This window comes from Jaculus jaculus, chromosome 13 (assembly GCF_020740685.1).
Source record: "Jaculus jaculus isolate mJacJac1 chromosome 13, mJacJac1.mat.Y.cur, whole genome shotgun sequence".
Lineage (NCBI taxonomy): Eukaryota > Metazoa > Chordata > Mammalia > Rodentia > Dipodidae > Jaculus > Jaculus jaculus.
The window spans coordinates 29,418,921-29,435,181 of record NC_059114.1 but is presented as its reverse complement, the minus strand read 5'-3'; the positions used below and the strand labels follow the sequence as shown (position 1 = coordinate 29,435,181).

At 46.8% G+C, this 16,261-nt stretch overlaps 1 protein-coding gene across 1 annotated transcript in view; it reads right to left on the bottom strand.

The window, feature by feature from the left end:
• The window catches only part of Dnah10 (dynein axonemal heavy chain 10), a 204,718-nt gene that overhangs the window by 56,784 nt on the left and 131,673 nt on the right, over positions 1-16,261 (bottom strand). The window contains exons 41-51 of the mRNA XM_045133057.1: positions 15,890-16,012; positions 13,729-13,863; positions 13,263-13,479; positions 11,834-11,953; positions 10,543-10,688; positions 8,784-8,936; positions 3,729-3,989; positions 2,239-2,411; positions 1,230-1,323; positions 771-938; positions 64-252 (exon numbers count right to left, since the gene is read on the bottom strand). Coding sequence (XP_044988992.1) covers positions 64-252; positions 771-938; positions 1,230-1,323; positions 2,239-2,411; positions 3,729-3,989; positions 8,784-8,936; positions 10,543-10,688; positions 11,834-11,953; positions 13,263-13,479; positions 13,729-13,863; positions 15,890-16,012 — 1,779 coding nt within the window. The remainder of the gene's footprint in view (positions 1-63; positions 253-770; positions 939-1,229; positions 1,324-2,238; positions 2,412-3,728; positions 3,990-8,783; positions 8,937-10,542; positions 10,689-11,833; positions 11,954-13,262; positions 13,480-13,728; positions 13,864-15,889; positions 16,013-16,261) is intronic.

The window sequence follows — 16,261 nt, the reverse complement described above, 5'->3', positions numbered from 1 at the left end:
TCATGCTCCAGTGGTAAATGCTTGCTGGCAAGATGCCTGCTTGGGGAGGTCAGGTGAACTCACCTGGTAGCCAGCGGTGAATGCAGCCAGCCTCGCAAGAGACTGCTTCCCGGAGCCACCCACACCCACCAGCAGGGCGTGGCCTCGGTCCATCCGAATGATGCGGTGGACACGGGTCAGGTGCTCCAGTGCATCGTTAAAAAGGACCAAGTTCATCTTGGTGTTGTACTCATTATACTCCTCAAGAATTTCCTGAATTAAAAAAAAAATAAGAGTAGAAGAGATGGCTCAGCAGTTAAAAGCACTTGCCTGCAAAGCCTAAGAACCCCAGTTCAATTCGTGAGCACCCATGTAAGCCAGATGCAGAAGGTGTCACATGTATCTGGAGTTTGTCTTTAGTGGCTGCAGGCCCTGGCATACCCATTTTCTCTCTATCTGCCTCTTTCTCTCAAGTAACAAATAAACAAATAAAATTAAGCATCACTGCATTTGAAGACAGATTCTCCTTTGGTCCAGGAAAGATAAAAATGGACAAGGGATTTTCCTTTCCCAAGCATCTACAGCCATTCAAATCATTAAATCGTGTGGGCTTCTGGGGCTAAATCAAACTTTGACCATCAACATTTCAACATGCTGGGTGTCAAGCGGCCAGCAGTGAGCCACAGAGGATTGTGGGCATGTGAACCATTGAGTCAGGCATCAGCCCCACCTCAAACCCCAAGCTAGAGCCACAAGTAAGTGTGTTCCTGGAAGGGCCGGGCCATCCACACCTGAAACAGAGCTTTGGCCGCCTCGTAGTCCTGGATGTCTTCATACACTCGAGGCTCCCCCTCATGCAGAGCCATCCGGAAGTCTCCAAACAGTATGGGATCCCTCATCACTGTCTCCCAGTCCTCATTAAAATGGCTCCTGACCAGGTCTCCTATGTGATCTTGCACCTTCAAACATAAGGCCTCAAACTCAGCCACAGTCTCATACCGCTCAGTGAGAAGGGAGTGTTGGTGGTTATTAGTTGAATAATTGGCCTTGGACTTTGTGTAATGGTTACAAGGTATGCGAACACCCCCTCACCCAGTGATATGCAGCGTCTGTTTTTTCTGCACTGAGCAGCCCGTTTGGCTGATGCTTTGGCTTCTTGGAGGGGGGGGCGGGGGGTCTGCCTTGCTTGTTTGACTCGGAAGACAAGGTGGCCCATGTTTTGCACCTGCTGGGACTTTCCCATAACTGACCAGCTTCTTGTCGATTTCATTGATCAATCGGTCGTGGAAAACCCGTAGACACTCGTTTCTCCACACTCTCACCATCTGGGCCACTGTCTGGAACCTACACAACAGAAGGGACAACACTGGCCCCCAGGTCCTTCGGGGAGACACAGGCTCAAAGCTGCTGTTTGCAAGGGCTGCATGGGGGAGGGGAAGGAGGACCCACGAGCTGCATTCCTTTCTGTCCCTTCCTAACCAGAAGCTAGCAAATAAAATGCAAATGCCACCAGGTGACTGCCCACAGCTTGTCCTATTATACAGAAGAGGAGAGCATTCCTGCCCATAGCTAAATAGCACAAATAATATAAATAGTAAGCGCCTCCCTCACCTGGCTGCTGAATGAAGCACATGAAATTAAAGCCAGTGCCAGGGCCGCTGGCAGCTCCAGAGTTTTACCTGATTCCTGGCAAAAAAGCCATCCCTACCTATACACCTGGAAGTCCTGGGCAACTCTCAAAAAGACACCATTCTAAATGGACACCCAGGGCACCCATGAGTGTGTGGACAGTCCTCTGCTTTTGAGTAGCCTACTGGTCCCTATATGAATCCATATTTGTCAATGGTGCAGACATTCACATGTTGATGGAAGACGGTTTCTCTGTGGGGACTTAAATCCTTTCTGTGCTCCACACTGATTTCTGAAGATTCATCAGACACCCAACCAATATCAAGAAGCAATGTGGCTTTGTGAGTGAGCGACAGGGTTCGTCAGATTCCAACCTCAGATGCAAGAAGTCAGGGCAGCAAAGCCATCTCAGCCAGAACCCGAGACTCCTGCTCACATTTCCGACTTGGGCTGAAGTCCAGGGGCTTGAAGTCAAGCCTTCCCCTGTAGGTGCATCTCTTTTCTTCACTCAATACAAGCAAGGGCCTTGAGGAAATAACTGATATTTGGACTCACTAAATTCACTGATAAGTGCTAAAGAAGCCATCACACCTACAGGTACATTCTAGTAAGACAGGAAGGAAAACTCACCGCTGTGGATTAGTGAGGACGAGGCCATTAAAAACCCGTGAAAGGTCACGAAGGTTGAAGATGTAATGGAACTTTGAAGGGGTGGGAGGTAGATCCTGGATAATATTTTTGTAAAGTATCAGTGTGCACAACGTCAGCCTTTTGCTCACCGCAGCAATGCTCTCATAAAAGGTCTAAAATATAAAAAGACCTCATGTCTATCAATGGGAGAATGGATAAACAAATGTGACATGTGCATGCAACAGAACAGTATATGAAAAGAAATAAGGATGAACAACACTGACACCTAATACTGACATAGATGGATTGTGAAAATGTGGTGCTGAATGCCAGAAGCCAGACTCACTCATTCAAAATGTCCAGAATAAGCAAATCCACAGACATAGTAAGTAGCTTAGTGGTTTCTGGGGCGGGTAGGAGGGCTCGGATAGGAGTCACTGCTCATGAGTACAGGTTTCCCCTAGCATGAAAAATGTTGTGGAATTAACAGAGATGGGCTGCATACCATGGCTGTACAGATGCCTGAGCTGTACACTTCATAAATGGATAAAATAATGCAGGCTTTGCAAGCAGACACCTTTCCGAGCTATCTTCCCAGCCCTAAATCTTACACTTTGTTTAAAAGGAGATAAGGTAGTAGGGTCTCACTTTAGCCCAGGCAGATCTGGAATTAACTGTGTAGTCTCAGGGCAGCCTCAAACTCATAGTGATCTTCCTACCTCTGTCTCCCAAGTGTTGAGATTAAAGGCGTGTGTCACCATGCCCGGCATATGGCCTCTTTTGATTGCTCTAGATTGTCACATTTGCTGACAAGTCAACAATAATGTGAAACCATAGGCTCAAACCTGCCCACAATTTGAAACTTTATTACATTTGGTTTTATCTTATGACACAGGATGTAGCTGTGCAGTATTGCAGGCATTACCAGCGGCCTCCAGGAAGGCTCACAGTTTCTACCGCTCCCACTCAGCCACCCACAAGCCTAGGCCTTTGAGTGCAGACCTCATTGTAGTATGAATAAATTAGCCTTGGGTGGGAGAGATGGCTTAATGGTTAAGGCAGTTGCCTGCAAAGCCTAAGAACCCATTCATATCTCCAGGTCCCATGTAAGCCAGACGCACAGTGACACAAGCATGCAATGTTGCACATGTGCACAAGCGGGAGCATGCATCTGGAGTTCATTTGCAGTGGCTGAAGGCACTGGCACACCCATTCTCTGTCTTTATCTCTGTCTCTCTCTCTCTCTCTCTCAAATAAATAAATAAATTAGCTTTGCACGCATTCCCACCTGGCTGCAGACCTTTAGTTAAAATCACAGTACCACTGGGTGTGGTGGCACACACCTTTAATTCCAGCACTCAGGAGGCAGAGGTAGGAGGATAGCCATGAGTTCAAGGCCACCCTGAGACTACATAGTGAATTCCAGGTCAGCCTGAGCTAGAGTGAGACCCTACCTCGAAAAACCAAAAAACAAACAAACATAACAGTACCGAGGTGTGGCCTTTTAGGATGGAGTAGTAGATGAGGTGCAGAGACTCCTCCAATGGGAATGGGACATTGAAGACACTGAACAGTGACATGAACCTTGGGTCAACTTCATTGCGGCCACCTCCAGCCTTGCCCATGGCAGCAACAAAGCCCAGGTCCCGGATGCTCTTGCAATTGAGCTCCTTCCCACGGTCATACAGGAAGCCTTTCTCCAGCAGCAACTTCAACAAGGCGATTGGCTGTTGTGTGCCATATTCATCCACCTTGCAGGGTTTCAGAATAAAAGAGAATAGCAGTATCAAAAAGTAGATCTTGGGCTGGAGAGATGGCTTAGCAGTAAAGGCTCTTGCCTACAAAGCCAAATTCAGGTTCAATTCCCCAGGACCCATGTATGTAAGCCAGATGTACAAGGTGGCACATGTGTCTAGAGTTTGTTTACAGTGCCTGAAGGCCCTGACATGCCCATTATTTCTTTCTCTCTCAAATAAATAAAAATAAGACAGTAAACTTTCAAAAAATGACATCTGTTTTAAAAAAGCAGATCTTAGCTGGCTGTGGTGGAACACACCTTTAATCCCAGCACTCGGGAGGCAGAGGTAGGAGGATTGCTGTGAGTTTAAGGCCACCCAGACACTACATAGTGAATTCCAGGTCAGCCTGGGCTACAGTGAGACCCTACCTCAAAAAAAAAAAAAAAAAAAAAGGAGATCTTATTTTAAGTTTTTGTTAGAGAAGCTTCTCTTTTCAGGTGGCAGTGACCTTGGGATGTCTTAGAAGGCACCATGGTGCTAAGAAGAAATGACAGAGGAGTGCTCAGCACTGAAATATCTCTATCACACCTTCCAAGGCTCAGGGTCCATTGTAGAAGAGGTGGCAGAAAGAATGTAAGAGCCAAAGGAAGGGTAGGACTCCTTAGAATGTGCTCCTCCAGGCACAAAATGGACTGGATATCCATGACCTCATAGTGCCTGACACTATCTACACAAGACCATCATAATAGGAGGAAAAGATCATGACATCAAAATAAAAGACTGATTAAGAAGGGGAGTGGATATGATGGAGTGTGAAGTTTCAAAGGGGAAACTGGGGGCAGGGAGGGAATTACCATGGGATACTGGTTACAGTTATGGAAGTGGTCAATAAATGAATAAATAGATAAATAAAAGTGTTCATTTTTTTTAAAAAAAAAAAGCAGGTCTTGGGCTGGAGAGATGGTTGCTTGAGAAGCCTAAGAACCCAGGTTCAATTCCCCAGTTCCCATGTAAGCCAGATGCACAAGGTGGCACATGCGGCTAGAGTTTGTTTACTGTGGCCAGAGGCCCTGGTACGCCCATTCTCTCTATCTGCCTTTTTCTTTCTCAAATAAATAAATTAAATATTTAAAAAAGAAAAGGGCATGTCATGGGCTGGAGCGATTGCTCAGTGGTTAAGGCACTTGCCTGCAAAGCATAATTACTAGAGTTTGATTCCCCAGTACCCACGTAATGCCAGATGCACAAAGTGGTACATGCATCTAGAGTTTGCAGCAGCTAGAAGCTCTTTGAAGGCTGTGGTGGTACACACCTTTAATCCAAGCACTTGGGTGGCAGAACTGGGAAGATCATGGTGAGTTCAAGGCTACCCTGAGACTACACAGTGAATTCTGGATCAGCTTGAACTAGAGTGAGACACTACATCAAAAAAAAGAGTGAGGTTGGAGAGATGGCTCAGCCATTAAGGCACTTTCTGCAAAGCCTCATGATTAGGGCTTGATTCTCTGGTACCCACAAAAGCTAGATGCAAAGTGGCATATGTATCTGCAGTTTGTTTGTAGTGGCTAGAGGCCCTGCAGCATTCATTCTCATTCATTCTCTCCCCCTCACTCTCTCTCTCTGTGCTTGCAAATAAATAGAAATATTAAAAACCACAAAACAAAACAACAAAGCCAGGCATGGTATTACATGCCTTTAATCCCAGCACTTGTGAGGCAGAGGTAGGAGGATCACTGTCAGTTTGAGGCCACATAAATTTCAGGTCAGCCTGGGCAAGAGTGAAACCCTACCTAAAAAAAAAGGAAAAGGGGCTAGAGAGATGGCTTAGCGGTTAAGCGCTCGCCTGTGAAGCCTAAGGACCCCGGTTCGAGGCTCGGTTCCCCAGGTCCCACGTTAGCCAGATGCACAAGGGGGCGCACACGTCTGGAGTTCGTTTGCAGAGGCTGGAAGCCCTGGTGCGCCCATTCTCTCTCTCTCTCCCTCTATCTGTCTTTCTCTCTGTCTCTGTCGCTGTCAAATAAATAAATAAAATAAAATAAAATAAAATAAAGGAAAAGAAAACACAGGAGCCATATATTTTTAGTAGAAAAGTTTTAGTGCCAGAAATGGGATACCTTCCAGTGAGATGTTGGCCAGGGAGGCCCCTGATGCCCCCAAAACATTACAGGCCATTACCAAGACCCTTGGTTTCCCACCAGGAATAGATGGTAAGACCATATTGTTGAAGACTGCACATACTTGGGCTGCAAGATTACTGAGAAACCCTGCTGGAGTTGAGTTGAAAACATCGACCATGTAGACCAGCTGACAGAAATCTGGAATGCAGTTCAATGGGAGAGAGAGAAATCACCAGTGAAGATACCCAACAGTGGACAGTACAAGTCTTATATTTGGCCAGCCAGGCCAAATGAGCCAACGGGTGCAACAGTGGCATGTTTATTATGGGGGAAATCAACCACTCTATAATTTGACTGGAGGCCCACTCCATGGGAGGGAATATATCCCTGATACTGAAAACCTACAACAAGGGTAGTCATGAGCCCTAGGAGTGTAATGTCTGTTCCTATCTGGCTAAAAGTATATACCATGCTCACCAAACTTCCCAGTAAACACTTCTCTTAATGTTCATACCCATATATTAGTGCTACTCTCACTTTTGGTTAAAGAAGCTTCTCTTGCTGGGCATGGTGGTGCACACCTTTAATCCTAGCACTCTGGAGGCAGAGGTAGGAGGATTGCCATGAGTTCAAGGCCACCCTGAGATGACAGAGTTAATTCCAGGTCAGCCTGGACCAGAGTGAGACCCTACTTCGAAAAACCAAAAAAAAAAAGAAGCTTCTCTTTTCAGATGGCAGTGACCTTGGAATGACTCAGAAGGCACCATGGTGCTGAGAAGAAGTGACAGAGGAGTGTTCAGCACTGCAATATCTCTCTAACACCTTCCATGGCTCAGGGTCTATTGTGGAAGAGATGGCAGAAAGAATGTAAGAGCCAAAGGAAGGGTAGGACTTCCAATGTGCTCCTCTAAACACAAAATGGCCTGGCCTGGATATCCATGACTTCACAGTGCCTGACACTACTTACACAAGACCATCATAATAAGAAGAAAAGATCATGACATCAAAAAAAAAAAAAAAAAAGAGGGAGAGAGAGACTGATTGAGAGGGGTAGGAGATATGATGGAGAGTGGAGTTTCAAAGGGGAAAGTGGGGAGAGGGAGGGAATTACCATGGGATATTGTTTACAATTATGGAAGTTATCAATAAAAAATATATTTAAAAAAAAAAGAAAGAAAGGACAGGCATGATGGTGTGCGCTTTGAATCCCAGCACTTTGAAGGTAGAGAGGTAGGAGGATGATGGAGAATTGAGGCCACCCTGAGACTACATAGTGGGTTCCAGGTCAGCTTGGGCTAGAGTGAGATCCCACCTCAGAAAACAAAATTTAAAAAAAAAAAAAAAAAGGGCTGGAGAGATGCCTTCGTAGTTACGACATTTGCCTGCAAAGCCAAAGGATCCTGGTTCGACTCTCCAGGACCCATATAAGCCAGATGCACAAGGGGTCGCATGCATCTGGAGTTTGTTTTCAGTGGCTGGAGGCCCTGGAGTGTCCATTCTCTCCCTCTTTCTCTCCTTCTCTCTCTCTCTTCCCCCACTTCTCTCTCAAATAAATAAATAAATAAATAAATAAATAAATAAATAAATAAATAAATAAATAAAAATATATATTTAAAGCCAGGCATGGTGGCGGCACATGCCTTTAATCACAACACTTAGAAGGCAGAGGTAGGAGGACTGCTGTGAGTTTGAGGCTACCCTGAGACTACAGAGTGAATTCCAGGTCAGTCTGGGCTAGAGCAAAACCCTACCTTGACAAAAACAAACAAACAAACAAACAAACAAAACGAAGAAAAGGCCGATCTCAAAGTGGCTGTATTGGCCTTAGGAACTAAGCCTGCCTTTCCTGTTGCTCTCTGGTAATCCTGGGTTGTCCTTCTTAAAGCCTATAATCAGCCATTCACTCATATTTAAAGTCTGTCTCCCTCACCAGCTTTGCAACAACAGAGGATTTGTGCATTGCGCAGTGCTGGTCCTGTGGGAGGTGCTTAGTAAAGGGAGTGGGTGGGTAGGTGGATGGCTGGCTGAATAAATGCATAAACAGAATAATAGATAGCTAAATATGTGGAGAGATGGATGGGTAGGTGGATATATAGATGGATAGAGAACAGATTGACTAAATATGGATGGATGGACAGATGAATGGATGGATAAATAGGATAATAGATGCATAGATGACTTAAACAGATGGAAGGACAGATGGATGATAAAATATCTGACTCTACACAGAGTGCTTCTGACAGACATTTTCATGAGGAAAAAGGTTGTGTAATGATACAAACTTAAATTCTGGACGCTAAGAAGACTGCATGCATCAGGATCTGGCCCCAGCAGTGCTCACAATTCAGTCCAGGCCTGCTGTCTTGGCTCATGGCGGGAAGCCTTGGAAAGTATCTGCCCTCTGCCTTGTGGAGAGCCAGTGTCACCTAGGGCAGAACTCACTAGGAAACCACTTCCTCACATGCTTGCTGAACAGTTGGTGGCAGAGACTGTGGACACACTCAGGGAGGAGGAGCACTCTGGCGAGAGGAGAACCCAGACCTGGTGTACTTGGCCAGCTCACAGGGCCTATGCCTGCACACAACATATGAGCTAAAGACATACATTCTCACTTCCACTTCAAACACGTGGACACCAAGGTAACACATGCACACTGTCCTGCTGCAGAACCTCCATAATCCTCGTCTACCTTCGGCATATTCATGTCATCCATGAACACCAGCAGGCGTTTCCCCATGGGTGGACCATAAGTATCTTTGGTTCTCTTTTCCACATTTGCTTCCAGATTTCTTTGGATATCCAGGGATGTGGTGCGGGAAGAGAAACTGACCATTAACACAATCTGAAACAGAAAGAGAGGGCTCAGAACACTAGCTTTTCTCCAATATCCACAGTTAACTGTGGGATTGCAAGCCACCATCCATTTTAAGTTTCTGATTTCTGAACTGATGATTTCAGAACCTAGGGTGAGTCTGTGTTTAATCAGCTTCATCATCATTACTTTCTGACTTTTTTGTTGTTGGCTTGAGTCTCATGTAGCCTGGGCTGGCCCTGAACTCCTGATGTTGCCTCCACTTCTCAAGTGCTAAGGTTACAATTATGAGCCACCATACCTAGCACCCATGCTTCTTGATGATGATGACCTTCTGAGACAGCGTCTCACTCTGGCCCAGGCTGGCCTCCAACTCATGGCGATTCTCCTACCTCAACCAATTAGTCTTAGGTATTTTGAGGGCTGGGACTAAAGACATAACACCACCATACCCCGCTTGCTTCACTTTTTAAGGGCAGAGGCAAGAAGTCCTCTTTCTGTGAGGCAGGTCGTATAAACTCATAATGAGTTGCCACACATTAGCTTTGGGACACTGTCCTCTGGGCATGGCATGGCCATTGCTATCTTGAAATCAGAGCAGCTATGATGACCCAGATGAGATCCTCATGTGATCTGACCACCACATCCCCTCATTGAGGGTGAACAGGCCCCTTCCTGAGGGTAGACACCAGGTTAACAGAGGAGGAGGCGCCTCAGAGCTGTGGCTGCCCACATGGCACATGGTACCCACACTCCCACATCCAACATGTAGCCAGAGGAAGAAAACTCAAAGTTCTAGAAACCACGAACGGATGACAGAGCATGTGACAGCCAACCTCCATGAACCTGCAGGTGTTCACACCCTAGAGTGTTCTCTCCCACAGACGGCCCAGGGGCAGGGACAGCTGTCTGACCCTTACTGTGAGGCAGAAGTGATCTCCAAGGCCAGGTCATACATAAGCACCTCAGCTTCTGCCCTGCTGTAGTCTTGGATTTCCACCATGGCCGTGGACTGAAATGCTGAAATCCATGTGCTGGAAACTTCATGCCTAGCTTCCTGTCAGTAGATCAGGAGGAGGGGACTTTCCAGAGTGATTGGCAAAGCTCTCATAAATGGATTAACCCATGTGCAGATTAATGGATTTTAATGAAAGTGGACTTTCTCTGGCAAGTCTGTTGTCCCATCACATGATGCCTTCCTCCATTTTCCAATGCAACAACAAGGCCCTCACTTGAGCAGACGCCAGAGCCAGGCTCTTGGATTTCCCAGAGTTATGAGTCAAATAAACTTCTGCTCTGTAAATTATCTAGTCTTGGGTATTTTGGTGTAGCAATGGTCTCTGAGACAGGCACACTCAAAACAGACCTCAGAGGTCCACACAGTGAGAGGCTGAGGCCTCCAGCCTCTAGCCACAGGAAATACCATCTCAGAAGAATGTCCCCCAACCTTGGGCAAGCCTTCAGATGAATATGGCCCACACAACACTTGACTACAGTCTTGTGAGAGAACCTGAATGTAAGTCAATCAGCTGGACCACATCAGATTCCTGACCCATAGAAACAGAGATAATATGTGCCATGGGACTGGGGTAATTTGTCACACAGCCATTGTTAACTAGTACAAATGATGACTCACATTGGTCTCTTCATTCAGATTTTTGAGGAAGTTCTGGGTAGTGGCTGTCTTAGAAGTGCCAGACTCTCCCACAAGAAGAACAGGATGTTTGATTTTCACCATTTGTTCCAAAATCCAGGTGATGCGAGTTGTATCCACCGTGTGAACTGAAAGATAAGAGAACAAGATCATCACAGGGACTCCAAGTAGGGTGCACATCTGGCAACCTGGCACCATCACAGCATCCCATAGATCCCATAAGACGCACCAGCAAGGGCTGGAGCAAAGCCTGATGGCCTGGGTTTCATTCCCCAGTACCCATGAAAGTTAGATGCACAAAGTAGTACATGTATCTGGAGTTCATTTGCAGTGACAAGAGGCCCTGGCATGAGCCCATGCTCTCTGTCTCTCTCAGATAGATGATATGTAGATAATTAAAAAAAGAAGAAGAAGAAGCCGCAACAAAAGCCAGGCAATGGTCTCAAAAGCATCTACTGGTGAGGACTTTTTTCTAGGAGGACCTTGTTACCCACCAACTCTTATTTCTCATGGAGTCTGTCATTCACCTATTGTAAAGGTGAAACTGAATGAGTCTCATGCATTTCTGTAGTCTTGTGATCACTGCCATGTCCTTGGCTTCAAACATTCTAGCTATTTCCAGCATGCAATCTGGTTTGCACGCAGATGATTAAAAAGTCAACATGTCTGTTGCCCATAACACCTGTACCTTCAAGACATGGCTTCCGCTAAAGACGGTCTCACCATGGTCAGCCCACCCACCCACTCTAACACTGGCACACTGCAATCCCAAGGAGTTCTAAGAAACTGGAATGCTTCATGCTATATAAGCATAATAGGTCAAACCCAGACACACATTTTACGGAATCATTCAGCCCAGATCTAACTAGCCAAGATCAGCCTAGATCTAACTAGCGGAGAAATGTGCTACGAACCTGGTCCAGATGAAAACGCCTATAGAACAAGACTTTCCATGGCCACACCCTTTATAAAACAGGGCCTCAGCCTGTGTTGTTACAGTCATGCCAGGCAGCTCCGTAGGTTGGAGAGCTCCCAGGGAAACATGAGAAGTAAAACATGCCCCATCCCACCTCACCATGGAGATCAGCCCTCAGGGGGAAAACCAGGGGTCACAGCCAGGAGATGTTCAGAGCCAGTGGCACATGCAAAGAATCCAGGAGAGCCCATGCCCTCCAGCTGCTCCCAACCATTCCTGGGTGGAACTCAGATGCCAACAAGGCCATGAGCTCCCCTCTCACTTCCTCACCAGGAGTGGAGACTGGCATTTACATACCTAGGATGTCGACAAATTTCTTCTCACGGTCATGAACATACTCAGGAACTAGCTTACTCCACGGGATCCACTGGTTCCGTTTGGGGTCGTAATGAAAGTCATACATGGTCGGAAGTTGTCCTACAGGGAAAATGGTCTGTGTCCCACCATTGTAGACATGGAGACACAGGATTGGTTGTGACATGTGTCTAGAATAATCAAATAAACTAACTGCTTGTTCACTGGGCAGATGCCACCCTGAGCCCTTGCTACCCCTCCAAGAAGCAGGTGCTTACTGAGCACTCTGGCCCAATTCTGAGCATTTTTTTTTTTTTGAGGTAGGGTCTTGCTCTAGCCCAGGCTGACCTGGAATTCAGTATGTAGTCTCAGGGTGGCCTCAAACTCACCATGATCTTCCTACCTTTGCCTCCCAAGTGCTGGGATTAAAGGTGTGCACCACCACGCCCAGCTTGATTCTGAGTATTTTCATTGGTTTGCTGGACCTACTGAGTCCCGTCTCTGGAGGCATAACAGTGGTGCACAGAACCATTACAGTTACTGGTGGGCTGGGCAAGGTAGATAGAGGCAAACATGAAGACAATGTTTTCATGTATATATGTGTGCAATGTTTTGTATGTGTGTGAGGGTGCATATGTGTGTGTGTAAATGAGGGTACCCTTATGTGTGAGTAAATGTGTGGGTGTGTTTGTGTGGGTGCATGTGTGTGGGGTTGTACATGTGTGTAGGTGTGGGGGTGCATGGGTGCACTTGTGTGTGGGTGAGCATGTGTGGGTGCATGTGGGGGGGTGCACATGTGCATGGGTGAATGTGTGTGAGTGCATGTGTGTGTGCAAGTGCACATGCATGTGGGGTCCATATGTGTGGCAGTGTACATGTGTGCACAGAGGCCAGAGGTTGATGTCAAGGTCTTCCTCTATCACTCTCACTGCACCCTGAGCTCCTATTCAGCTAGATTAGCTACCCAGTGAGCCTCAAGGGTTCCCTGTGTCTACCTTACAGGCTGGGATCACAGGTGCACAGAGCAGTGCCCAGAATTTTACATGGGTGCAGCACCTCTTTCCTTGATGGTGCACTGCACATAGACTCAAGAATCCAGCAGTGGAACTGAACTGTTGCACCTCAGCCAGACAAGGGAGCCCAGAGAAGAATTAGGAACCACATGTACATGAGAAGCATAAACAGCAAGAAAGCAAGTGTCCGCACTGAGCTCGGGACAAGCGGACTCTTCAGGCAATGGCTTCAGAGGGGCAGGCCTCCTGCCGGAGCCACCGATGCACTTGAAGGCCTGAGAGGACAGCCAGGTGATCTGTGCTGCTCCCAGCAGACGAGCTGCAAACCCACACAAAGAGCAGTGGGGTAAAGCAACTTCATGTCCTCTGCTGACCTACCCCAAAACACTACGCACTGAGGAGCTGGTGATGTCTCCTACCTGGCAGTTCTCCAGAATGGGCCCAAGTCTCTTCAGAGTCCGCGGTGGGCAGAGATGCAAGGCTTTTGACCAGCTCATCAAATTTAGCCCTCTCATCGTCCAGCAGGGTGGCGCCCAGCGAGCAGTACAGAGCCTCCAAGAAGAAGCACTCCAAGAGGTCAGGGTCCTCCACCTCTCCTTCCAGTAGCGCATCCAGTATTTTGGTTAACTGAGTCACCTGCTCACAGGAAAATGTCTGGGCTGTCCATCTCTTTTACCAATACAAGGCCATTCTGTCCTGAGTCCTGAGGACCCAAGTTCAGAGCAATGGGAATAAATGGCCTACCATATTGGATCAGGCAGATGGAACCCAGCACCTTAGTATGCACAGGTGACACCTGGCACTCACCCATCTCACATCTCTACCCCCTTGAAAGCCCCCTGTGGGTCTCTACCTCTGCTGTCAGCAGGGGAGGAGGTTGCTTACCATATTGAGGTCTGTCTGAGGGACGATCATCTTCAGCTTCTCTCCCTGTCTTCCATCCACTATCCCTTCCACGATCATGTCAATGAGAGAGGGCACATACTTCTCAAAGAGGGTGTTTAAGTCCCTTTGTTCCACCTAGGAAAGAAAATTCCAAAGCACCTTCACGTGCATGGAAGTCCACAGAAAGTCCTTCTTGTCCCAAGAAAGACAAGAAGCCGCTGATGAATGGTGACCCTGCCAGGTGAGGACTCCTTCACGTGCAGAGAGTTTGTCCTTCACCCTATACTCTTTCTACTTCACTGTCATAATGGACTCTACCTCGAGTCCCATCTCAGGACTGACACGGAGGAGAGGATGGGTCCAACCTCACAGGAAGGAGTCGAAGGCCTCCAGCAGCACAGCCAGTCACTCGGTAAGGAGTGTATAGCAGTAGAAGGCCCCTCTCCTGGTCACAGTGTCAAAGCCTACCAGGGATCCATGGGTCCCCCAGCACCTTTCTCCCATAAGACCATGACTGCAGTTGCCTTCTCTGGGCTAATTTTGTCCTTGTTTAATTCACAACAGCCTAGCAGTCCTTCTAGAGATAGGTCCAGGCCACCTGCGAATGTGGTCATGGTGTCCTGGGTGTGATGGAGCCACAATCCACACACGACTATCACGTTCATCTCTATACCCTTTAATAAGTCTGTCAGTAAGACACTAATGTGTCTCTTTCTGTTTGTTTGCTTATTTGTTTTGATTTTTTGAGGTAGGGTCTCATTCTAGCCCAGGCTGACCTGGAAATTCACTGTGTACTCTCAGGCTGGCCTCGAACTCATGATCCTCCTACCTCTGCCCCCTGAGTGCTGGGATCAAAGGCATGCACCACCATGCCTGACAAGATGCTACACTTCTGAGCATCCCAATGGTCAGTTGAAGCCACTGGAGCTCAACTATATGATTAGCTGGGTCCTTGCCACATGGCACTCATTGCACTGAGCAAAAACACACAACTGGGGCTGCAGAGATGGCTCAGTAGTAAAGGTGTTTGCCTGCAAAGCCTAAGAACCCAAGTTCAATGCCCCCGTACCTACATAAAGCCAGATACACAAAGAGGCACATACATCTGGAGTCCATTTGCAGTGGCTGGAGGCTCTGGAGCACCCATTCTCTCTCTTAAAAAAAAAAAATTGGGCTGGAGAGATGGCTTAGTGGTTAAGCGCTTGCCTGTGAAGCCTAAGGACCCCGGTTTGAGGCTCGGTTCCCCAGGTCCCACGTTAGCCAGATGCACAAGGGGGCGCACGCGTCTGGAGTTCGTTTGCAGAGGCTGGAAGCCCTGGCGCGCCCATTCTCTCTCTCTCCCTCTATCTGTCTTTCTCTCTGTGTCTGTCGCTCTCAAACAAATAAATAAAAAATAAAAAAATTTAGCCGGGAGTGGTGGTGCATGCCTTTAATCCCAGCACTCAGGAGGCAGAGGTAGGAAGATTGCTGTGAGCTCAAGGCCACCCTGAGACTACATAGTGAAATCAGGTCATCCTAAGCTAGAGTGAAACCCTACCTCAAAAAGCAAAATAAATAAATAAAAAGTTTTATTTATTTATTTATTTATAAGAGAGAAAGAATGGGCACACCAGGGCCTCTAGCTACTGCAAACTACAGATGCATGCGCCAGCATGTACATCTGGCTTATGTGGGTTCTGGGGAATTGAATCAGGGTCCCTTAACCACTAAGCCATCTCTCCAGCCCTCTTTGTGTCTCTTTTGTATCTCTCTGCTTGCAATTAAATAAGGAAAAAAGTTTTAAGCACAGAGCTGGACAGCTCCCATCTCTCTATAATTGGGCTACTCTGAATCATAGTTACACACTGCCAACCAGAAGTCACCTTCTCATGTCCTCACTCCACAGCCACAGGACTGGGTGGATACAAAAGGTACTACCACCCACAAAGCCAGAAATAATTACTATCTGCCTCTTTGCAGGGTGTTTGTCAGCTCCTGGCTAGGTCATCAAAAGTATAGCTTACCTCTACCAGTATGAATTACCTAAAATTTCACTGTGTCTGTTCTCATTGAATTTGTGCGCAATTACATGAGCAGGTCAGGGTCAGGGGTCTTCAACTATATGCATTCCTCTGGACCAGCCACCCATTGACTTTCCAGTTATTTTAGAAACAATTTTCACCTTGTTTTGGATTTGATTGACCCATCTTTTCCAGTATGGTTGATATTTCAAGTTTTTAGGGTCCACATAAACCATTCCACATCGAGACACTGTTGCAGGAGAGGCATACTGTAAATCTCCAACCTAGGGCGAGAAAGGCAACTGTTCATGTTTATACCTGTAGTCGTTACAACCACATAAAACCATGTTATACTCAATTAGCACATTTTTATGAAGCCTGTAATTGAATGTATAAGTTTATGATGACATACATGCCTGATATAATACCTTTTCCTTACTATAAAATATTAAGGTAGAGCTGGACAGATGGTTTAGCACTTAAGGCACTTGCCTGTGAAGTCTAAGGACCCATGTTCGACTCTCCAGGTCCCA